General features: G+C 33.9%; 1 protein-coding gene and 1 pseudogene across 2 annotated transcripts; one reads left to right on the forward strand and one right to left on the reverse strand.

Moving 5' to 3' along the window:
* The first annotated feature begins 240 nt into the window (after positions 1-240).
* Positions 241-1,005, forward strand: LOC141490018 (protein C1orf43 homolog). Of its 2 annotated transcripts, XM_074190309.1 has the most exons (2): positions 241-306; positions 409-1,005. In XM_074190309.1, exons 1-2 carry the CDS (start codon positions 241-243, stop codon positions 1,003-1,005), a joined length of 663 nt encoding a protein of 220 aa, XP_074046410.1. The 2 variants fall into 2 exon arrangements, with proteins under 2 accessions (XP_074046410.1, XP_074046409.1); XM_074190308.1 differs by having other exon boundaries at positions 241-1,005.
* A 21,451-nt stretch (positions 1,006-22,456) lies between these two features.
* Positions 22,457-23,249, reverse strand: LOC141490019 (proteasome assembly chaperone 2 pseudogene; annotated as a pseudogene).
* Between the last annotated feature and the right edge of the window lie 1,772 nt (positions 23,250-25,021).

The following is a 25,021-nucleotide window of genomic DNA, read 5'->3' on the forward strand; positions in this document are numbered from 1 at the left end:
CACTTTGGTTGCATTGCCCCTCATTTTTTTTTTCTTTAAAATAGTATTAGAAATTCCAGGCTTTGATAAAGCAATGATTAATAAATTCATATTGCAAAATCATACTTAAGAATAATGAAAGTCGGTTTTCCAACAGGACCCGGCTTTGACTTCCCCCATAGGGAAATGGCCAGGGCAGGTCCTGGAGCCCTAGGGCCCTTGTTGCTAAGGAGCCCGAGCTAACGAAGCTGGAGGGAGACCATGGCATCCAGCAGTAACTGGCTGTCCAGGGTGAACGTGGTGCTGGTGATGGCCTATGGGAGCTTGGTATTTGTCCTGCTGTTCATTTTTGTGAAGAGGCAGATCATGCCCTTTGCTATGAAGTCTCGAAGAGTTCCTCATGTCTCTGTGGGACACAATGCTCCCAAGGATCTGAAGGAAGAGATTGACATTCGACTATCCAAGGTCCAGGATGTAAAGTATGAACCCCAGCTTCTTGAAGAGAATGATGCCAGACTTTTGCAGCTGGAGACACCAGGAAATCAATATTGCTACAACTACTTGTACAGAATGAAAGCATTGGATGTCATTCGTGCCTCTGAGATACCATTCCATTCAGAAGGCTGGCATCCTCATTCTCTGATGGGCAAGAATTTCCACTCCTATCTGCTGAATCTTCGAAACACAAGTACCCCCTTCAAGGGTGTCCACAAAGCTCTCATTGATACCTTGCTAGATGGCTATGAAACAGCTGGATATGGAACTGGTGTCTTTGGCCAGACTGAATATCTACACTATCAGGAAGCACTGAGTGAACTAGCTGCTGCTGTCAAAGCTGGAGGTGGAAGTTCCCAGCAACAGCACCAGTCAGCAGCTAAGGATCTAGCACAGTCTCCTGAAGTTTCTTCCCCAACAACTATCCAAGTCACTTATCTGCCCTCCAGCCAGAAGAGTAAAAGAGCTAAGCACTTCCTAGAGCTGAAGAGTTTTAAGGATAACCACAACATCCTAGAGAGCACTCTCTGACTGAATTTGGGGATAGCCATAGTCAATATGGTTCTACTGTAAGATTCCAGTCTTAGTACCCAGGGATTTCTCCAGGGCAGGAGACAGCAGTATTATCGTTATTATGCTCAGAATTTTTTGAAATGTGTTCCTGGAAATCCTTCCTTAGAGTATCCCTCTATCTGTTGTAGAACTTGAAGTTCCATGAGGCCCTCAGAAATCTCCCTCTCCAAAAGCATTTTTATGGAGTTGAATCCACATATTTTTCTTCTGTCTGTGTCACTTCCTCCTTACCCATTTTATTATTGATCATGATTATTTTTGACCTCTCCCAAAAGCAGATTTATTCTAAATAGGTTAGTGGGGGTAGGAGAGGGGGCACTTATGTTGGAAGTGGAAACCATATCTTACCTACTTGGATGGGGACTGTAGCCCATGGACATATTATTTAAAGTTGTGGTGTGAAAAGGGTAGACAGGAGCTAGGGTGTTATACTTATAACAAACCCTATTCAAATTTGTGTTGTGTTTACTGCATTACTGTACTGCCTTGCAATCAAGATGAGACTTAGAGGAACGGATGTGATATAGCCACTAATTCCATATTCCCCTTCCCCTGCCTCCCTAAGAAGTCACTGTACTAGTCTTTCTTCATAAAATGGTTATTTAATAAAACAGGCAAAAAAATTTAAAAAAAATTTTAAAAAAAGAATAATGAAAGTCTCTTCTGCTGGAGACAGTTACAGAATCTTAATTAGCTGGTCTGAATTTTCTTTGACTAAAATATTGGTAAATGACATGTGGTGAGTGATAATGCTAAAGGGAAAAAGACCCCAGGACTTCTCCTCTTCCAAATATGGCATTTGAACTTGAGAAAATGGAACTCAGTCATGTGACTTTCTAATTTGTTCCATTCTTAACTATTCTATTTTTTTTTAAAAAAATATATCCTAGGTGTTTCACAGTAGGTGAGGCACTTGTGTCCTGCAGGATTCATGAATAAAGTATTCAATTTTTTCTCACTCCAGCAGATTTCTTTCATTTATAGATTACAACTGGTGGCTTGTTTCTGGAAGTTCCTTGAGGAAGCCCTAGAAGAGACCAGAGGAAGGAATGCTCACAGTTTGATTTCAAGCCAGATCCCCATTTCTTTTCTGGGGTTCCCTAGGTAAGGTCTCTGAATGGACCTCAAACCCCAGCATTAAGGGGGAGAGTGATGGGAAAATTAAGGGAACACTTCTAAAATTGACCCAGAAAGGTAGGGAAACTTTGGTTTTTACCTTTCAAGGCTTAGAAGTCCTCATTCTAGATAATCCCAGAGAAGGAAGATCCTAGATGAGAGGCCAAGGGTCAAAAAAGGTGCCTAATGGGGGGAGAGGAAGAGACCCTTCCCTCTCAAATATCCAAAGAGAATACTTTTAGAAGAAAATTAGCTAGCTGGAGTGGTGAGGATGCTGTCTGGGGTAATGAGAAAGTTTGAGCATTTTTATTAGTAACAAGGAAACTTTAAAGAAAGAAGAGGTAGGATTTGCAGCAAGCTAGATAATTGGGGATAATAATGACCTAGCTCGTAGGAGACATGTGCAGGATTTGGGGATCAAGGAGGCCACTCCAAAGCAAGAGAGGGATGAGGCACTTTCTAGATTTCTTGAGAGAATAAGGGAAAATGTGAGTAAATATTCAGCTTTGGATCTCCAAAATTCTGTGGCAGAAATCATGTTGAGGGTCATTTTTGTCACCAATGCCTGGCCTGATATTAATAAGAAATTGCAGAAATTAGAAAGATGGAGCATGCAACCACTTGAGCAACTATTAAGGGAGGCTCAGAAAGTTTACATCAGGAGAGAGGATGAGAAGAAGAAAAAAGGAAGCCAGAATGATGGTTCAGGCTTCTAGAGAATTAAAGGGAAAAAAGGGAGGAGTAGACTAAATGGATCTTTTAAATGTGGTAGAGCAGGACATTTTAAAAGAGAATGCCCTGAAGTGGAAACGAGGCATAGATTGTGCCCCTCATGACCTTTGACTATGAAACTCAGGGGACTTGTTCTTCAAATCCAACCAAGAGCTCCTGAGAAACCTGAGGTTGGAGACTCTAGAGATATGCCCTTGGGAATATGTAGGTTTGTTCTATGTCCTGTCTTGTGCAAATGTCTTGAGTATATCTGGATCTGGAGACTCAGCTTGTTTTAAATTGGGGGAACTGGGAATAGGGTCCAGGAGTTTCAGAGGGTGGGGGAGAAGCATGTAGGTGTGCAGTGGCCCCAACTTGGAAATCAGCCCCTCCCTCACTGAGCCATTGGTAGCTGTGCTGGTGTGTAGAGTCAGAGAGAAAAGGGGAAGGGGATTCTTAAAGAGAAAAAGTTGTGGTAAGGGGAGAGTTTAGAAGAGTTTAAGAGAGAAAAAAAGTTTAAGGGAAAGACTGAGAAGTGTTTCTTCCTCCATCCTCTTCCCCGCCCTCATTTATTCTTTTCTCTCTCTCCTTTGACCCCATCCCTCCTCAAAAGTGTATTGTATCTGACCACCCACCCCATGAGCTTCTCTTTTTTCTATCACCTACATGTCCTCTCCCCTCCCTCTAACCACTTTCTCCCTTCCCTTTCCTATTTTCCTGTAGGGTAAGATAGATTTCTATACCCAATTATGCATATATGTTATATCCTCTCCAAGGCAATTCTGATGAGAGTAAAGGCTCACTCACTCCCCCGTTTCAATTCCATTACAAGAACTTATTCTTGCCACTTTTATGTGAAATAGCTCACCCCATTTTGCCTCTCCTTTTCCTTTGTCCCTGTACATTCTTTTCTCACCCATTAACTTCATCATTTGGTTATACCTTCAAATTCATCTCCTTTCTGTGGCTTGGCTACATTTACTTTTTTCTAACTGCCCTAATAAATGAGAAGGTTCATATGAATTATTAGTATCATCTTCCCATGCAGGAATACAAGAAGTTCAATATCATTAAATCTCTCCCAACCATATTCTCCATGCTTCACCTGAGACCTGTACAATTCAATCACATTTTCTGTTCAGCTCTGGTGATTTCATCAGGAAATTTTGAAAATTCCCTCATTTTATTGAATGCCCATCTTTTCCCCTGAAAGAGAATTTTCAGTTTTGCTGGGTAGTTGATTCTTGGCTGTAATTTAAGCTCTTGTGCCTTCCAGAATATCATATTACAATTCCTATGAGCCCTAAATGTAAAAACTGCCAAATCTTGACTGTAGGTTCAGGATATTTGAATTGTTTCTTTCTGGCTATTTGTAATATTTTCTCCTTAATGTGGGACCTCTGAAATTTGGCTATAATATTCCTGGCAATTTTCATTTTGGTATCTCTTTCAGGAGATGATCTGTGGATTCTTTTAATTTATATTTTACCTTCTATTTCTAGTATATCTAGGAATTATTTCTTGAAAAATGAAGGCTAGACTTTATTTTTTTGGTCTTGACTTTCAGGTAATCCAATAATTTTTAAATTATCTCTTTTGGATCTCTTTTCCTGATCAGTTGTTTTTCCAATGAGATATTTCCTATTTTCTTCCAGTTTTTCATGTTTTTTGTTTTTTTTTTTGTTTTTTGATTTCTCACAAAGTCCTAAGCTTTCCTTTACTCTACTCTACAATTGAAGAAATTATTTTCTTTAGAGAAGTTTTATATCTCCTTTTCCATCCAGCCAATTCTGCTTTTTAAAGCATTCTTCTCACCAGCCTTTTGGACTGTTTTTTCCATTTGACCCAAAATGGTTTTTAAGATGTTATTTTCTTCAAGATATTTTTGTAAATGCTTCACCAAGTTGCTGACTTGGTTTTAATGATTTTCCCAAATTTTTCTCATTTCCCAATTTTTCCTCTACTTCCCTTACTTGACTTTCAAAATACTTTTGAGTTCTTTCATAGCCTGATATAAATTCATATTTTTCTTGTGGTCTTTGGATACAGAAACTTTTATTTTGTTATCTTCTGAGTATACATTTTGATCCTCCATAGAACCAAAGTAATTGTCTATTTTTGAATTTCTTTCTTCTATTGTTTGCTCATTTCCCCAGCCTATGACTTGATGTCAGCTCTTTGTTAAGGCAGAACTCTGTTTCTATGGTGGAGGATTCACTGTTCCAAATATTTGAGGGTTTTTACTATTGTTTTCAATGATACACCCCGCCCAGGACCTCAATTCCTTCAAGGTCTTATGAATGGCTCTGACTGCTCTCCTAGCCTATGCTCTGATCTGGGGATTGCCCAAGCACTCCTTTGTCTTAGAACTAGAGGGTCTTTTCTCAGCTATGTCAATGAAGCTCCTTTTCTTGGAACTGGGGCCCCAGAATGAAACCTGAATCTGAGTATGAGCAAAGCCACAAAGTTCTACCTCAGAGATGGCAAAGAGATGTCTGTGATCTCCCCTCACCCTCTTCCTGTCTGTAGTCTAGGTTCTCTGGAAGTAGCTGACAGGTGAATCCTCAGGTCTATTACTGGCTCCTGGGGAACCAGAACTATTCTGAGGATTGTGCTGTTCTGGGTTCTTTGCTAATCCCTGGGCTGAAAGGCCTGGGAACTACTACTGCTGCCCTGGATTAGGGTGCTCACAGGCACCCAGGGGTCCTATGGGCTGTTCCTGGATAGTTAGACAGTTACTTCAGTACAGCCAGGGCTGTGTAAAAGGCTCTTTCTAATTCCAGTGTAACAAACACTTCCCATTGATCTTCTAAGTTGTCTTGGACTTGCAAATCAATTCTCTCAGTCTTTCTGTGGGTTCTACCACACTAGAACTTGAATAGAGTCATTATTTAAAAGTATTTGGAGTGATCTGAGGGAGAGCTTGAGGGAATTCTTGTCTTTGCTCTGCCATTTTGGTTCCACCCCTTTGCCTCAATTTTTATCTAACTTTTACCTAGTGTTATAGTTAAAGAATGAGTGTGGTCTCAGACAAAAAGAGACCTCTGAAAGATCTAAATTTATAAAGATCAAGGTCTCCCACTGCAAACTTGCACATTTCTTCCTCACTTAAATTCAATTCACTTGAAAGCCAAGATATCACCCTCCTAATTTCATAGATCCTTTTCATGAACAAAGAACTAACAGCCATAAAAACAATAATATCACATTAGAAGTGAAATAGATTGGGGCAACTAGGTGGTGCAGTGGATAGAGCTCTGGCTCTGGAATCAGGAGTATCTGAGTTCAAATCTGGCCTCAGACACTTAATAATTACCTAGTTGTGTGACCTTGGGCAAGTCACTGAACTCCATTGCCTTGAAAAAAGTCTAAAAAAAAGAAGTGAAATAGATTATATGCTATGATCTCTTGAGTTTTGAAAGACAGGCTGAGTGATCTCCCCATAAATTGGTTATTCAGAATTTCAAGAGTCTGGGAGTTGAGTCCATTCAGGGTTTTGAAGGCAATCTAACAGCACTGCAAGAATTATCAAGGAATGACCTTTATTATAGCTCAGATTGCCATGAGAAAAGGACTCATCTACCAAAAGTGTCACTTTTGGATAAAAGCTTAGTGAGATAAATGCTATGTTGAAATTTTGCTAAGTTTAAACCAATACTTTTTAAGTGTAGAGAGAACATACTCCAAGGTGCTGATGATATTGTTTGTGCTTCTATTCATACTGTAAGAAAATAAGTTAAAAGGTTAGTTGACTAAATGATGGTTATCTCCTGATGATTGGTGACTGACTGTGTGAGGAAACAAGAACGTCACAGGTCAATAGTGTTAGAGATAGATGTTGTATCTCTTTAATCATAGCTCTAGAATCATAAGGGGAAGATGTAGTCATGTAATGTGAGGTCACAGTGAATATGTGATATAAAGAAAGGTCATAACTCATTGCTACTATACTAAAATAAAAACCTTTGATTGTGAGAAGCCTAGATATTTGAACTGAATGCAGGCATTATGATCCATCTGTACTGTAGACATGTTGCTTAGCAGGAAAAATTAACTGTCTTTCTCTCAGTTGTGGGCATAAAATAGCTTCAGGATAGCATTGACCAAAAGGATCCAAGACTGGGCAGAGCAGAATTAGGAATTATAATTAGATCATATATATAGGAAAATAGAAATTTCATTAAAATGGACAGAAGCAGGTTGGGTTAATGGCAGAGACAGCAATTATTTTGAAGGGAGAAAGAGTGAATGAATAGGTAAGCTTCAGAGTCTAAGAATTTAACCAATGGTAATTATCTAAGGGCATAGGATATAAATCTTATGTTAATGTAGAAATGAAAAAATTGTGATAGTAACATGAAGAGATGATAGGGAGGAGTTTGGGGAATGACAAAAGTGCTCAAATAAGCCCCCTAAGTGATTAAAACCAAGAAAGGAGAGAGAGAGAGAGAGAGAGAGAGAGAGAGAGAGAGAGAGAGATGCAACTCAACAATATGGAGTTTTGCAAAAAGCAATGAGTAATTTTTTGATGTTAGATAAATTTCAATTTCTCTAGGATGAATATAAAAATGTTTTCATATCTTGGATATAAAAGAGGCAGCCTAAAAGTGAATAGATAGTCAAACAGAGGTAAGAGGACTAGACAACATTTTAGGAAGTAAATAAAACAAGAGGAAAAAAGGCAAGTAAAGAACATTTTCATTTTTTTTGATATAATCACCTGAGGAAGTCACAAACTACTGTACTAGAGTTTACTCCAATTGAGATTTAAAGAGTCAATAACATTTTATTATGCACCTTCTGTGTTCTAAGTTCTGTGTTAAGGATGAATACAAATAAAGGCAAAAGGCAGTCCTTTCTCTTGAGGAACTCATAATCTAAAAGGGAGACCATAACGAGCAAACATACACAAACAAACTAAAATGCAGGAAAAATAAGATAAAATCAGCAGAGAGGAAACACTAGAATTAAAATATCTTGTTAATAACTTCTTGTAAAAGAGGACTTCAGTTGGAACTCAAAGGAGATCCGGGAAACAGGAGATATAAATGAGGAAGGAGAGCATTCCATGCATAGGGGACACCCAGTGAAAATACTTAGAAATGACAAATTCCAGAAAAGGCATAGTAAAATAGGGACACTTTTGTACTCTTGGTGGAGTGGTGAACTGGTTCAACCATTCCAAAAATAATTTAGGACTATCCCCCCCCCAAAATATAAAACTTTGCATATCCTTTCTCCTAACTATATTATTACTTACTAGGTTTTTATCCTAAAGATCAAAGAAAAGAGAAAATGATCTATTTGTACAAAAAATATTTAAGGTACCTTTTTTTGTGGAGACAAAGAATTTGAAATTCAGAGGATGCATATCAATTTAGGAATGACTGAACAACTTGTGGGACATGATTTTGATGGAATACTTTTGTGCTAAAAAAAATAAAGTGAAGTTAGCAAAATCAGGAGACCATCATATACACTAACACCACAGCTGTAAGGATGATAAACTATAGAAGCACTAGATACACTAAGCAAGACAATGATCCAATACAATTCTGGACAAAAGATGAAATTTATTTCAGAGTGATGATTGGTGAATTCTGAGTACAAATTGAAGTCTATTTTTTTCGCTTTATTTTTATAGTTTTTTTCCTTTTGCAACACAAAAATGGTTTTTGTATGATTTCACATGTATAATCAATTTCATAGTTTGTTTTCTCAAGGGTTCAAGGATAGGTGAGAGAAAGAGAGAGAAAAGACTTTGAAACCCAATTTAGCTAAAAAAATTAAATATATTTGAAAAATATTTAACAATATCAATAAAACACACATTAAAAAAGAAAGAAAATACCTGGAGTAGGGTGACAGAATATCTTGTTAAAGAAATATCAAGGAGGGCAATATCACTGGATTAAAGAGTGAGTTGGGGAAGTGGGGTAAAAGATAACCATAGACCTGCATCAAGAATCAGAAAATATGAACTCTAGCCACCACTGAAGCAAAATCTTTGAACTTTAGCTTCCTATTTACAAAATTCAATCATACCCTAATGAAGATTTACCCTTCATCTGGAGAGTCTGAAGGACATAATAACACCAAGGGTTTATTTTTTCCATTGTTTTTGGCAAAAAATATATGAATATTTTGTTTTACTCATAGTTTTTTTTGATGAGCACTATTAAGTATTCATTTTGATCCTTACCCTGCATCTCCTGTATATTCTCACATTCTCTATACCAAATAACTCTAACATCTTGTCTAAACTGTTTGTTTTCAACCAATAATCTTGAATTGTTGGCTAATATCTTTCCCATATCATGAAATCTTTGATGACTTGGTACATAAACTATCTTCCTGAAATAGAAAAAATGTATTACAATATAAGAGCAAAATTTTTACTACTTGGAAAGATGAGCTCTATAAAAATGTAAATATTTGTTAAAAGATAAAGTGGAACGTGAGCAAATAATTAATGAAAACAACATTAAATATCCAGTGTTTGCATATCAATTAAATTTATGCTGACAAATGTTATTATTATAGAATGTATGATTTTGAAGCACATTTAATTTCATAACATCTTATTAGTTAAAGTAAATATTTTCAAAACAAGAAAATTTCCTCAGAGAATATTTTCATAAACAGAAAAGGAGATGGTTCATGATAAGTTGCTTTACAAGAAAAAGAAAATTTGCTTCTAGGGCTTTGTGTTTTTCTTAGTAAGTACAATTAATAATTTTATTCATTGGAGATTTATTTGTCCCCATCATCAAATGTCAAAGTGAACCTTTTTAATCTGTAATTACTTTGTTTCTCAAATTCGGAGATAGGAAAATCACATTGGGTCATTTATGTTTTGAACCTCTAAAATAATTTCAAAGCACTTGGATTTTTCCCAAAGGGATTAGGGATTTATGATCAACTGTAAGTTATTCCATGGCCATTGGATGAGAAATCATTTGTCCTACGAGAAAAATTTTCAATATATCTCTTAGTCTAAATGTCCATTCAAAGGGCGGGGGTCTAACAAATTTTCTGTGTCCATTGCTACAAAGGGCAAACCAAAATCTCTGCAGGGGTCCCTCAAATAGGCAATACATTTGGAGATACAAGCAAATTTCTTCAAGATTCTTATTTAAAAAGACCATCTCATTTTTTTTTTCTGTAATACATCTCTGACGCTATAAGGGCAATTTTATTTTAAGTTCAAAGTTATTTAAGACAAGTTATTTAATTTAAGAACAAAAGAAAACAAAGTTAAATAAGCCACAAAAAGTGTAAGGCTCCCCCCCAGAAAGGAATTAAACACAAAGGGATAATCATTTGGGGTTTCTAAGCAAATGATAAGAAATTACCCAATGGAATTAGAGGGAATAGGGCTTTTACAATTTGACAAACATTCAAGATTTGTTTGAATTTAAAAAAAAGAAAAAAAATTTATCAACTAGGCACTAGTATTTCAAAGATTGTATTATTGTATTAGCTTCACTTCATTCTTGTGGAAGAGTCAGTGATAGAACAAGAAATAGTATTTAGACATTAAATGAATCAACAATTTAAAAATTCTTCAAAAACTGATTGCAAGGGGGGAGTACCAGAAAAATACTGTACTATTGCATCTTTAAAAAAAAAAGAGAAAAAAGTTACATTTTTTTCTCTGGTGGATCATGGAAACCAGAATATTTAAGTTCACAAGATGGTAGCCATCACCAGTATCCTTCACCTAAAAAAGAAGTACATGCACCAAGTCAAAGAACTAAAGCCAAAAAGGACAGGCAACATGTTGACCTTAGATAAGGAGCAGTCAAGACTTCTCTTCTTATAAGCACAGTTTCTCATCTCTCACTGGGATGAATCCAGTCAGGAATTAGTAAATCCAAAAAAAAAAAAAAAGTTTGAGTTAATTAGTGTCTTCTGAATGTACCCCAGGTCTAGTTCCCTATTTCTTTTTCTTTTTCTTTTTAAAATTTATTTAATGCAATGGGGTTAAATGACTTGCCCAAGGTCACAGAGCTAGACAATTATTAAGTATTTAATGTTGGATTGGAACTCAAGTCCTTCTGACTCCAGTGTCAGTGTTCTAACTACTGCACCACCTAGCTGCCTCTCCATAAAAAATTAAAGAGATTTTTATTCAACATGTGTTTAGCAATCCAATTATAAAATGTCTGTCAAAGTTCCCAGTTCAACCAACTCTCCACACATAAACCTAAGAGCTAGGTTTATTTTTTTTTTTGTCTTCCATTGTGCACTTTTTCCTTGAGAAGTCTTTAGAATAATATCTACCTCTTTGTTTTATTTACTAATTTTTCAATCATTCTACTATGTTTATCATAGTTTATGACATTCCTCTATTTAATGACATTTTGAACCATGCCATTAGATTTTGAAAACTTTTTTAATATCAAAAAATATTTTTAGTCAAGTGACAAAGAAAAATGTTATTTTTAACAAAGACTTCTATGTAGTAGTTGTTTATGAATGTTTATAACATTAAAAAAATTTAAGACTTTCCTTGCATAGTAAAGAAGACTTTATTCCCATAGTCCTCTCTTCTTCCTTGTTTAATTAAGATATAATTCTGATCATCTTTATGTAAGATGTATTTATATTGACTGGAAGTTCTGAACTACATTTGCAAAGCATCTTGGTTGGCCTGTCATGCTATTTGTTAAGTGCTTACTTTATTACTGTGTTAAATATTATAGACATAAAGAAAAACAAGCACATGGATCTGCCCCTAAAAGCACAAATGTTAATGGGGAAACAACATATCAACTAAGTACATGATACAAGATAAGTATAATTTAAATAAAAGGTAATATCAGAGGGAAAATACAATCAGAAATAAAGGAAGAAGTAAAGGGAATATTGAGAAAGGCTTTCTCCATATAGGATTTAAACTAAGGACTAAAGAAAGTCAGAGAGTCATTGATGAAGGAGAGTATTTATAAACAATGATGTCATAGTTTGCAGAAATTGAGTATCATAAGAGAGCCAGAAGGCCAATGTCAATGGATTTTTTTTCATGAAGTGCAATGATATGAAGAAAAGAGAGGAGAGACAGAGCAATAAATTTTAAGAAAACTGACAGGTAAGAAAGAGAAAAATTACTGGTGTTTTACCACTACCATTTTTAAATGCATGCATCATACTAACATTTTATCAAGTTTGCCAATGTTAATGCCTAAGAGATTTCTGTGGCACATTCAGAAGAATAAAAAACAAAACAAAACACACTCATTCATCCATAAAGACATAATATATGTTTATATGTTTATGTTTTTACAGCAAAATCCTAAGGTGGAACAATATATAATTTATTTCTTAGAATAAATTCATATAAATAATGAATGAATAAGGCTGTCAATTAATTCATAAAGGTCTTAATGTAAGTATAGGGGAAATTTTAAAAGTTAATTTAATTTTTCATGTCAAAAATAACATATATATATATATATATATATATATATATATATATATATACCACTGACTTGAATATATTTAGATTGGAATCATTTGAGAGCAATGGAAAATGTGGTGGATTTTCAGCTCAATGACTTGGGTTTCAATCCTTTTTGATCCAGGGAAAGGTTGACCTACATGACCTCAAACATTTCTTCAATCTTTCAATATATAATTCTAGGAGAAATAATCAATTCATCAATTAACAAATGTGTTAGGTACAATTAACAAATATGTTACAAAGAATACAACAATTTTTACTCTTAAAGGAATATATGTTCAAAGCAATTTAAATTATAAATCTCCAAATAGAGACACTGTCAATCTAGAAAGACAAATATGGAGGAGGATCATATCTAACAATAGCAATACAGATAGTATATCTGGGCAATAATGAGTCCAACTATGTAGAACATACAATGGAACAAGGGAAATTACTGCAGCCAAGTACCTTATTATGAAAGATAGACAAACAATGTAATTTCTCATTTAAAAACAAACTTACTCTTCATCTAAGAGCTTATTAAAATCCCAACAGGTCAATTAAAGCGAATCATGCTAGCTAGAATAGAACATGAATAAATGTCATCCTATTCAATTTTATGCCTTCGGAGAGCAGCCTGTGTGAATTTTTCATTGTACCACTTCTTCATTCTGTTCCCACCGGAACATGACATTGAATATTTCCAGGCAAAAAACATTCCGTATACATTCCCTAGATCATAGTTGTAACAGTTCATTTCTTCTGGATTAAGTAACATTTTAATGAAAATACAGAGATGACAATGGTTCACTTAAGACATTCTGGGAGGAAGGCAATTGTTTTAATAGTTGAGCCCCAAAGGAAATAAAATAAGGTATAAAAGAAATGTGTCAGATATTGTTCAGAGTTTTTTGACTATTTTTAACACATGGGAGAAAACAGGTTACAGAGTCATTACAACCTGCTTTTCTGCAGTGCTACATTTGCCTTACCAGTGAGTGTTACTTTACTAAAAAAAATTTAGATGTAAATACAATGCTATTTTTTTAAAAAGACATATACAAGTGTAAAGACAGAGGAAGAAAGAGCAGAAAAAAGAAAGTATGAGAGAAAAGAAAGAAAAAGAAAAAAGGAAGGAGGGAAGGAAGGAAAGGTGGGAGGGAAGGAGGGAGGGTAGAAGGAAGGCAGGAAGGAAAGAAGGAAGGAAGGAAGGGAAGGAGGGAGGAAGGAAGGAAGGGAGAGTAAGGGAGGGAAAGGAGGGAGAGAGGGAGGAAGGAAGGGAGAGGAAGGGAGGGAAAGGAGGGAGGGGGGGGGAGAGAGGGAGGGAGGAAGGGAGGGAGGAAAGAGAAAGAGGTATTAGGAGACACAGTAAAACAGATTCCCTAAATATAGTACATACCTACTTTATTGGAGTTTCACTAGATGGGAATCAGAAATTAATAAAATGTTTATATGAGGCATCACACTGTTTTCTAAATGAATATTTTACATACTTCCATACTTCTAAAATAATGAAAAAAGTACCTAGTATATGGTTTTAGTCATTACTTTAAAGAAAAAATATACTCTGGGAAATTCCATCATTTATACAGCAAAGGAAGAAAAAAAATTTGGTCCAGAGTTTAACCAATTTTGTTGTATTAAATAATCTAGGAATGCTAGATTTGATGCTGTCTTCAACTGAAAATTGTTGATAGTTTGCCTCCATCTAAGCTACCTGGCAAGCAAGCCAGGTAGATATTAAGAGGCAGGACCAGTATTTGTTCTGCCCTTCCAATCATATCATGTAGTGAATGGTTATTTAAGAGAAATCCAAGGACATGTTATTGAAAATTATACATTACTGATGTTCAACTTAATGAACTTTAATGGAAGACATTAGAATGTATTACTCTAATGATCTTGTGGGGTTCGGCAAAAGGCACTATCAAGTAATGGAGAGAAGGCCTTATAATCACTATAAGCAGGTTTCAGTTGCTGGTACCTCTTGGGAGTAATGATGGGAGTATGATGGACAAATTACTAAAATTTTAAGTTGTAGATCTGTACTGCTCTGCATTAGTGAAGGAGGTTTCTTACAAAGGATCTCCCAACACTAAAGAAAAACAGACTTTTCAAAACAATTTAGAAATTAGAATAATGCTAATCTAAAGTAAGTCTCAATATATTACTAATGATGAGAAGGAATACAAAATAGATGAAGGAGGAAATGGAAAGAAAGAAGCTAGTTAGCCATATAAAAAGAATTAGAAACAACATTTGAATACCCCAAGTGACAACCCAAGACCTTAGGAACATTAAAATATGACATTCATGCTTCGCAAAGCTCCAGGCTGAGTGATAAAAGAAAAACCTGAGGAGGGGGAAAATTTAAAAAGGATTCCTTTTGAACATGGTTAAGAGGGGAAAGCACTTCATTCTAGTAAATCCTAATGTTCTTTTTTTGTGTCTTCTCTCTCTGGTTGGCTAAATAAAACTTTGATCCTAAGTAGTTTATACCATATGAAGGGGAAATGACCCATGCAAGTAATGACCCTTCTACGTAATGATCTCCTAAATATTTTTCCCTCTGGGGAAAATGTTCTCTTCACACTTGCCAAATATAAAATAGCACATACATACATACACACACATTTGGCAAGTATAAAATAACATACACACACACTTTGAGGTGAGAGAAAACTGAAGATTAGGTAGTAGAGACAATTGTGGCTAGAAAGTTCCTATTTTTCTTGGGGGGGAATTCTCATTCTCCTAATTGATCAAGGAATTTCAAATAATTGTACACTAAATATGTTATGTTAAAAACACAAAGACAAAACATCACTCAACCTCAAAGAGTTTTATTTTACTGGGAAAATAATTGTTCAAAAATATGCTTCTATTCTTAAAACAACATGATTGTGTTTGATTTTTTAAATTTTTTTATATATTTTTGTGTAAATACATCATGAACCCCTTTCAAAGTTTGTTGTGGCAATTTTTGTGCAGTGAAATTTAAATAATAATAATGGTAATAATAGTAATGATAATAATTTATAATACTTCTTGTTTTGTCCCTAGAAATATACAGGTATAGAGTGGAGTAGTAGAACTATAAAAATTAACCCATTGTACAAAAAAAACCTTTTGAATGAATCTTCAGTTTCAGTAATGAGCTCCCAAGATGTCATTCAGATAGTTATATTGTAGCTAGGTTGTAGGACATGCAATCAGGAATCCTCATCTGAATTCAAATTCTGCCTCTCTGTCAGCTACTAGCTGTGTTACCCTGGAGTTTAAAAAAAATGTTCCTTCTGATAATTAGCAAAATATTGCAACTTACTTAGTTTAATATTATTCTAATTTCTAAATTATTTTTAAAATCTCTTTTTATTTAGGGTAGGAAGATCCTTTATAAGGAACCTCCTTCATCAATGCAGATCAGCACAGATGTACAACTGAAAAATCTTAGGAATTTATCCAATGACTAACTCCATCATTATTCCCAATCAGTATCAGTAATTGTTGCTGATGCTGTTGCTGTTGTTAGTAGTAGTGGTGATGATGGTCATAATGACAATAACCCATTAGATTGATTATTTTCCTGTTATACATTATACTGTAAAAATGAAGGTTTTGCCAACTACATAATTAATGTTGTAACAGCAAGACATCTATAGAATATGCTCTGAGTAGGCAGTGATTTACCACTAAAGTGAATTTGAGTCGGAAACATTAGAGATAATCAGTTTCTCTGCATCTTGATCAGGGCTTTGTAACTAAATATTTAACTAAAATCTCCTTCCTCCCCCCAAAAATATGCATAATAGATTTTAATATTAATCTTTATTAACATTTTCTCTAATATTTTCCAAAATCTAGACAATTTGCAAAATGTAAATGCTTACACTGAAAATTTAACAATTGACTTTCCACAAATAAATTCAAGCTTATTCCAGCAGAACCATGAGTACATTCCAGTTCCCTATGTTCTACAGATAACATCTGCTATTTCACAGAAATAGTGAAGATTGATATGGCGTAATTGATGCCCTTTTGTTTAGAAAATTAAAGTTCAAAAGAATGAAGGGAAAGAGTAAGTAGTAATCTTATTACTGTATCTCCACAGAGCTATCAAAATAAACATGGTCTGCACTATTGTGTTATTCTTCATTTAAGGTTATTAATTTTTATTTACTATTTTTTATTAAAATCATTACAAAATGGCATTAATAATTATGTCTACTATGTTTCCCTAATGAACCTGAAATGTTAAATAGTTAACACATCAAGACTTATGAGTAAAATTTTCCCCTGAAAAATACTGTCTGTTATAACTGAAATTTTAATAAATGATCACAAAACCAGCATGCCACTAATAAGCCTAAAACCTGTTTGCAATATTCACCTAATATTCTGTATCTGAGAACAAATGTGACTGTGCCCAATGAAAATTCTATCTCTAAATTTCAGTTTATGCAGTTATAAATATGGGATAAAAGAAGAATATGTTGACATTCTTCATATCGATCATATATAGAAGAAACTTGTTTTAATAGTCATTGATTACTGAGACTTTAATAAAGGATGAGTTCTATTTTATCCATGCCATTTTCAAGTGCAAACATCATTTTTTAAAAATTCAGTATTGTTAACACTCATCCATCATCCCTGACAAAGAATAATACTTTTTGGACACAGGAGAAGTCATTAAGACTTACAAATTAATTTCTAATGATCTTATTTCATGTATTGACCCAGATAGCAAGGTAAGCTGAACATTTTTAAAAATCTTTTCCCTTTATTCCCTTTGTAATTCAAAACTTATTGCTCAAGCATTATTTATTTCAAACAGATCAGGAATGGCAGTTATCAGATACTAAGGAATGAATTGACACAGTTAAATCCCAAGCAATCATCATAGACATATAATTTATACCACTGGAATCTGAAACACAATTAATTTGTGCATGTTTTTCTAAGAGCAATTAACAGCAGGCAAGAGTTTTAATGAAATAAAGTCGTGATTCCCACAGGGACTATTTATAATGATATTCTAGAGCAGCACAGCGTTCCAACTGTTTACATTGAGAATTGATTAATAGCAAAACCATTAAGCTCCACATTTGGTTACATATAGCCCAAGTGAAGCGATACTGGTAATTAAGTAATCATATCCATTTGTATGTGCCATAGCTAATTAGCTTTTCATATGTCTTTAGGTTTTCCTGGAGGACCAATAATATTCAAGGGTGCATTAGTCAAAATAAAACAAGTCATTCCTGACAATGTTTCTCAATAAAAAGTAGATTTCTAAGAAAATCATGAAAAAATACAACCAGATTGTGTGTCTTCTTATGAAATGAACAAAGAAAGAACCAAATTATCTCTTAAAGCAATTAATTAACAGTGGCTTAAGGTCAATTCATGTTCTTAAATGCCTCTAAATTAATTAATTTTGGAAAACAGCCAAGAAATCTCTGAAAATATTGACTTAAAAGTAGAAGTCTTACCATGCTATGGGAAAAAATCTGGGAAAGTCTTAGATATTGTCGAAATTAGAGCAAGAAAAAACTGGACAGTATTTCTCTGTGTTAAATAAAAACAAGTTAACAGACAATATTTCTAACATATTTTATCTTTTGAAATAAATCTTTTCTATAATTTCCTTATTAAATCATTATCCCTACAACCACTATTTTATCCCATCAAATAGAAAATCATTGTTTATTATCATTTGTCACTCTGACATTTTTTCCTTATGCTAAAAATTAAGAAGTAATGATATAATTTTTTCTTTTTCAGATAAATATTTGGCTATTTCTTGAAACAATAAATAGCATCTGCCTAAAAGCTAGATCAAGCATTATCTATAATGATATATCTGTAATGATATAATAAGTAATTATCTATAATTAGTTATAATTGAAATTTTCCCAATAAGAACAAGGGGTAAAGTAAGAATATTCATTATCACTATTACTATTAAATATTGAACTAGAAATGCTATCCATAACAATAATACAAGAAAAAGAAATTGAAGAAATAAAAATAGACCATAAAGAAAAAAAGGCATCATTCTTTACAGATAAATGATGGTGCACCTATAAAACCATATGCAAGCAACTAAAAAGCTAATTGACAAAATTAACAAATTCAGCAAAGATGCAGGGTATAAAAAAAATTCAAAAACTCATCAGCACTTCTATGCACTACTTACAAAATTCAGCAATTTTCTTTTTCCCTCCTGGAATTCCTTATTTTTTGAAAAGATAAACAATTTGATATTGATTTTAGAAGTGAAGTCATGTTAATACATATTTCCTTATAAACCATGTTGCAAAGGAAACAAAAACTAAAAAAACAAAAAGAGTTAAAAAGTATACATCACTCCACATTTAGAGTTCATTAATTCTCTCCCTTGAAAACAGATAGCAATTTCCTTGGATCAATTTCTAGATCAGAATAGCTAAATTATTTCATTGTTGATTCTCCTAACACACACACACACACACACACACACACACCAAATGCACATGTGTATCTACCTACATATATGTATGTGTAAAAACTACAGAAGACCAGGATAGAGAACTGATGTACACATAAATGTGCTGTAAGTGTGTGTGTATATATATATATATATATATATATATATATATATATATATATATAATTCAGATTATGGGATCTCATCTAGATGTTCTATCGATTTGGACGTGCTACTTTTTCCCATTTTGGTTGATTTGACAGAGGCTATAACAATTAGTATTTTGTAAATGCAGCAAGCAGTGGACAATTTTTCAAAGTCCCAACCCAACTATCTATTTGACCTAAAAAAGTTGTTAAAATCATCATGACTGTCTCACCACTTTTCCAGTTCAGTAAATTTTAAAAATCACAAGCAAGCTCAGTGGGCAAGAAAGCTTTATTTTCACATTTCCTTTTTAACTGAATTGACAGATTTAGCAACTGATTTAATTGCCTTATGTTGAAAAATAATCTCATGATAGCAGCATGTTCTAGCCAAAGATTTTTTCTTTTTTTCTATTTTAAATATCTTTGCATTTATTTTATTAAATATTTTCAAATAAGATATGATCATTTTTCTTTCTGTTTACTTTTTTATTTTTCCAATTACATGTAAATTTTTTTTTGCAAGGCAAATGGGGTTAAGTGGCTTGACCAAGGCCACACAGCTAGGTAATTATTAAATGTCTAAGACCAAATTTGAACCCAGGTACTCCTGACTCCAAAGCCAGTGATTTATCCACTACGCCACCTAGCTGCCCCCATGTAAAATTTTTTAACATTTATTTTTAAAACTTAAATTTATAAATTTTCTTACTCCTTTTCTCTTCACCCCTCATTGAAAAGTCTAGTAATTTAATATAGACAAATGCATGCACAATCTTACAAAACATATTTTCAAATATGTCATGTAAAAGAAAAAAAACCCAAAGAAACAAGAAAAATAAAGTGTAAAACAGAATACTTTGATCTGCATTTAGATTCTATCACTTCTTTCTCTTGAAGTAGATAACATTTTTCATCATAAGTCCTTTAGAATTTTCTTGGACCATCGTATTGGTGAGAATAACTAAATCATTCACAGTTGATCAAGACAAACATTGCTATTACAGTATACAATATTTTCCTGGTCCTACTTATTTCATTTTACACCAATTTAAGTAAGTCTTTCCAGGTTTTTCTGGGAACAACCTTCTTGTCACTAATTATAGAACAATTATATTCTATGACAATCATATACCACAGTTTCTTCAGTCATTCTTTAATTGATGGGCATCACCTCAATTTCTAATTCTTTGCTACCATTAAAAAAAGAGCTGCTACAAGTATTTTTATATGTAAGTCCTTTTCCATTTTTATTTTTTATCTCTTTTGGATGCAGACAGGACTGTTATTGCTGGGCCAAATAGGATACACTGTTTTATTTCTCTTTGGACAAAGTTACAAATTTCTCTCCAGAATAATTGAACAAGGTTCACAATGACACCAACAATGCATTAGTGCTCAATTTTCTCACATCCCTCCAACATTTGTCATTTTCCTATACTGTCATTTTTAAGTAATTTGATAGGTGTGGGGTAGTAACTCAGAGTTGTATTAATTTTCATGTTTCTAGTCATTTACTGATTTAGAGTATCTTTTCATATGACTATAGAAAACTTTGTTTCATCTAAAAGATGCTTTCACCTTTGTCAAATGGGAAATTATTTGTATTCTTAGCAATTTGATTCAGTACTCTGTATATTTGAAAAATAATGTCTTTATCAGGAAAAAATACTATAAAAATGTTTTCTAAATTATTATTAACTGTGCATTTTCTACCTTCCCCTGTTTATTCTACTATCTCTCTCTTTTTTGTACTGTCAATCCTGAAGTGTATTAATTCTGACTCAGGCCCTCTCCAATCTGTCCTTTCTTCCATTATCCCCTTTCCTTCCCTCTTTCCTGTAGTCTAGATAGACTTCCTAGTCCTGTAGATAGATTTATTCACCCAACTGAATGTGTATTTTATTCTTTATTTTTGAGTTAAATCTAATGGGTGTAGGGTTCAAGCACCACCACCTCCATCCCCCTGACTTCTGCCATCTTTCCCTTCACTGTAACTTGTTTTAGGTGAGTTACTTTACCCTATTCTGCCTCTTCTTTCCACCTTCTTCTAGTACATTTCTCTTTCTCATCCCTCAATTTTATTTTTATATTCTCACCTTACGCTCAGCTTATTCCTGTGTCCTTTGTCTATATGTACTCCTTTTAACTACCCAAATAATGAAGAACTTCCAAGTATCACCTTCCTATATAGGAATATAAAGAGTTTAAACTAATTCAACCTCTTAAGGACTTCTTTCTTGCCCTAGGTCACAGATAGGTAATTATTAAGTGTCTGAGGGCAGATCTGAACTCAGATCCTCCTGACTGGAGGGGTGGTGCTGTATCCACTGCACCACCTATCTGCCCCTAATTGAATCTCTTATAATTTATCTTTCCTATTTACCTTTTGAAGCTTCTCTTGAGTCATGTATTTGACCGTCAAATATTCTATTCTTCTCTGGTCTTTTAATAAAGAATGTTTGAAAGTCTTCTATAATTAAATGTCAATTTTTTCACCTGAAGAATTCTATTAATTTTGCTGTGTAGAAGATTCTTGGTTGTAATGCTAGCTCCTTTGCCTTATAGAATATTATTTCCCAAGCTCCTGATCTTTTAATGGAGAAGCTGCTGAATCTTGTGTGAGCCTGACTATGACTTCACCATATATGAATTGTTTCTATCTGGTTGTTTGCAATATTTGCTCCTTGATCTGGAAGCTCTGGAATTTGGTTCTAAAATTCTTGGAAGATTTTATTTTAGAATGTCTTTAAGAAAGTGATCAGTGGATTCTTTCATTTTACTTTTCAGTTTTAGAATATCAAAATAGTTTTGCATGATAATTTCTTGAAAGATGCCTTTTTTTAAAAAAAATCATGACTTTCTGTTGGTCTAATACTTCTCAAATTATCTTCCCCCCATTTCCATGTAATTTATTTTTAAGATATTTCATACAGTATTCAATTATTTCATGATTTTGCTTTTGCTTGACTGTTTCTTGATGTCTCACAGTAATTAGTCTGTACTTGTCCAATTCTAATTTTTAAGGAATTATTTTCTTCAGTGTCTTTGTTACTTCCTTTTCTATTTGATCATTTCAACTTTCAAGGTGTTCTTTTTTTTTCTTAAGGAAAAAATTTATTCTACAAAATTTATATATGTTATATATGATGAAAATGAGGATAATTATTCTGTTTATTAAAGATTTTCTGTCACAGACATAATACAAATCTTTTTTATAAATTATTGGATGGTTATATTTGGTAATTAGTATTTTGGGACACAAGAGGTATCCTGGATAGTGAGCTGGCCTTGGAGTCAAGAAGACCTTGGTTCAATGTCTACCTCTTATTGGCTACAGAAGTAATTGATCTTTCGGTGGCTCATGCATCTAAGACTACAATTCCCAGAGAAGCCACCAATTTACACAAAGAAGCTTCTCACCAGGAGCTCCTCGCATATATGACCCAAATATCTTGGTGACACAAATGACATTACTGTCAGATTGTATGAGCCACCATGAACAGTGACAAGTATTCAAAACAGCACAGGAGGAAGGCCACTGCCAAAGAGCAATCTCCAAGAACTTGGCATTTTCCACTGGGAAACACATGTTGTGAAGTCACTGCACTCTTGAGGTTTAATTATCTGAAGCCAATCATTAAGATATCTAACAAGGTCAAAGGCATCTGGGATATTATCTCCTTCTGAAACAAATTTCAGGACAACTGCCATTTGAATTCCTTTGGAATAACTCTCAGTGTATAAGACTTTTGTGATACCACCTCCAGGGATCCAGATACACAACTCAGAGTCTCCTATTTCAGGAAAGGATTTGCTTTTTTCCAATTCCTTCCAATGAAGTTTCTGTAATATTTCACCAACACTTTTTCCCATTTCAGGTGTTATTAAGTATCAGAATGGAACGAAGCTGCTGGTCATCACAGTGATATGAATGACTGCTTGAAAGAACAATGACTCTGGCTCATTTACTGCTTTTCACCCAGGAAATGAGCTTTTCACAGAATGACTTAGATTTATACTTAATAGAAATTGATCTTAGTTGGAGAGCCAACAGATTCATTGAAGGCAATGAATATACTTCAGCATTTATACTGAGTTCTGTTGAATTTTCTTCTGCAATTGCATATGGATTGTTTCCAACCATTGGAACAAGGCAATCAGTGTAAAAGTACCCTACCTTACCAATATTCATTGTAGAAATAATCAGATCTATTGCAAGTTAGCCAACATTCCCCACAGATATTGCTGGCATCAGCAGGGTGAAGCCGGTAAAGTTGGGCTCAGTGGCCCCGCAGGGAACGAACATCATCCCCGAGGAGGGAGGTGCCATGGCTCAAGGTGTTCTCTTTAGAGAAGCTTTGTCTCTTTTACAACTTCATCTATTCTATTTTTTAAGCTGTTATTTTCTTCAATATTTTGGTGCCTCCTTTATGAAGTTGTTGGTTCATCTTTCAAGATTTGCTTGCATCATTCTCATTTCTTTTCTGAATTTTTCATTGTCTTTCTTACATGATTTTTAAAATTTTTTCTAGGAAATTGCTGTGTACTTAAAATCAATTCACAGTTTTCTTTGAGGTTTTGGATAAAATAAAGTTTTCCTTTTTTGTCTTCTTTTGATTTTGTGTTATGATTGATCAACATGGTGACTTTTTATGGTCAGATTGTTTTTTGTCATTTATTTGTTTTTCCAGCCTGTTTCTTTACTTTTAATTTTATGTTGAGTTTGTTCTCTGCTCCTGGAGAAGTGTGTGCAGTGTTCTGAACTCCAGTGTTTTTATTTTGTGCAGCTGTTCTTTAAGTTTTCAGTTTCTCCAAGATGCTATGAACTAAAGAAAGATATATTTATTTGTCTCCTTGCCTGTGCTCTGGTCTATGAGTGATCACAAGCACTCTTTTCTACTTTGGTACTATGACCATGTTACCATGTTCCCTGTTTCACTGAGTCTTCAAACTCTAGTGCTAACTCCACATGCTGGAATTATAACAAAGAACTACAACCTAAATTCATGTATGGATAATACAACAATGTCTTCCAACTAGTGCAAGAAAAGAAACTTCAGCTATCTCCTTCTCACTAATTGTATGACTCCATAATTAATTGTGGACAGAAATTCACAACTATGCATTCATTTGGCACCAAGGCCTACTGTTTACTTGCTGGACATTTTTAATGTAAAAATAAAAGAAATTTTAAAAAATTTCAAGGCACTAATTTGTAAACACAGGAAAGAGGAAACTTTTTCCTTCAACTCCTTTTTTCTTTAATAAAATAAGAAAGGGGGAGTAAATCATTCTATATATTCACTTCTCAATGGATATATAGAACATTGAATGAAAAAGCAATATTTAAAACAGTAACCATTGCAATACTGTAAATTAGATTTGTATTTGGCTTTCCAAAGGAAAAATAGGACTTAAAGATTAAGTCCTCATTTTCAAACAATTCTTCCTAAAATCCTCACTAATTTCATGGCAACAGATTGGAGAATATAATATTAAGAATGTATTTTTTTGCAGAGGAAATAGTTGGATCTGCATTTTTGGTGTGAAATTAAATGTTCATTTACCATATTTCATTGTCTTTTGGTATTAAAATTTTCAACTCATTTCATTTTACATATATATTTTTAAATACATTAAAGAGGTCAAGAAAAAACTAGGCAATGTTAAATTATAAGCACCAAAATTTCTAAGTCTATTAAAATATTGAGAATGTCAGTTGTAATGAACCAAAGTCAAAGTAATTAAGAATAAATGGGATATAAATCATAAACCTGATTTTCATCATCACCATCACTTTCCCTAAAAACCTTGGCACATCTGTAGTCTGCTTTAAATCTTCTATTTATATAGTTCAGGAAACTGTGATTTCTGATTGCCCCATTTCCATTAGATACATATTCAGATGCATAATTATCCCATTTTGGAACTATCCTGGAAAATATATTAAACTTAAGGAAAGCTTTAATTATCTAAAAGTGCAGGGATTCCAGATTTTAAAATATCCTTCCAGCACTTCATAGCTGACCATCAGCATTCTTCCTTGGTCATAGATTAAAGCATTATGGGGGAGAAGCA

Source organism: Macrotis lagotis, chromosome 5 (assembly GCF_037893015.1).
Source record: "Macrotis lagotis isolate mMagLag1 chromosome 5, bilby.v1.9.chrom.fasta, whole genome shotgun sequence".
NCBI classification, from domain to species: Eukaryota; Metazoa; Chordata; class Mammalia; order Peramelemorphia; family Peramelidae; genus Macrotis; species Macrotis lagotis.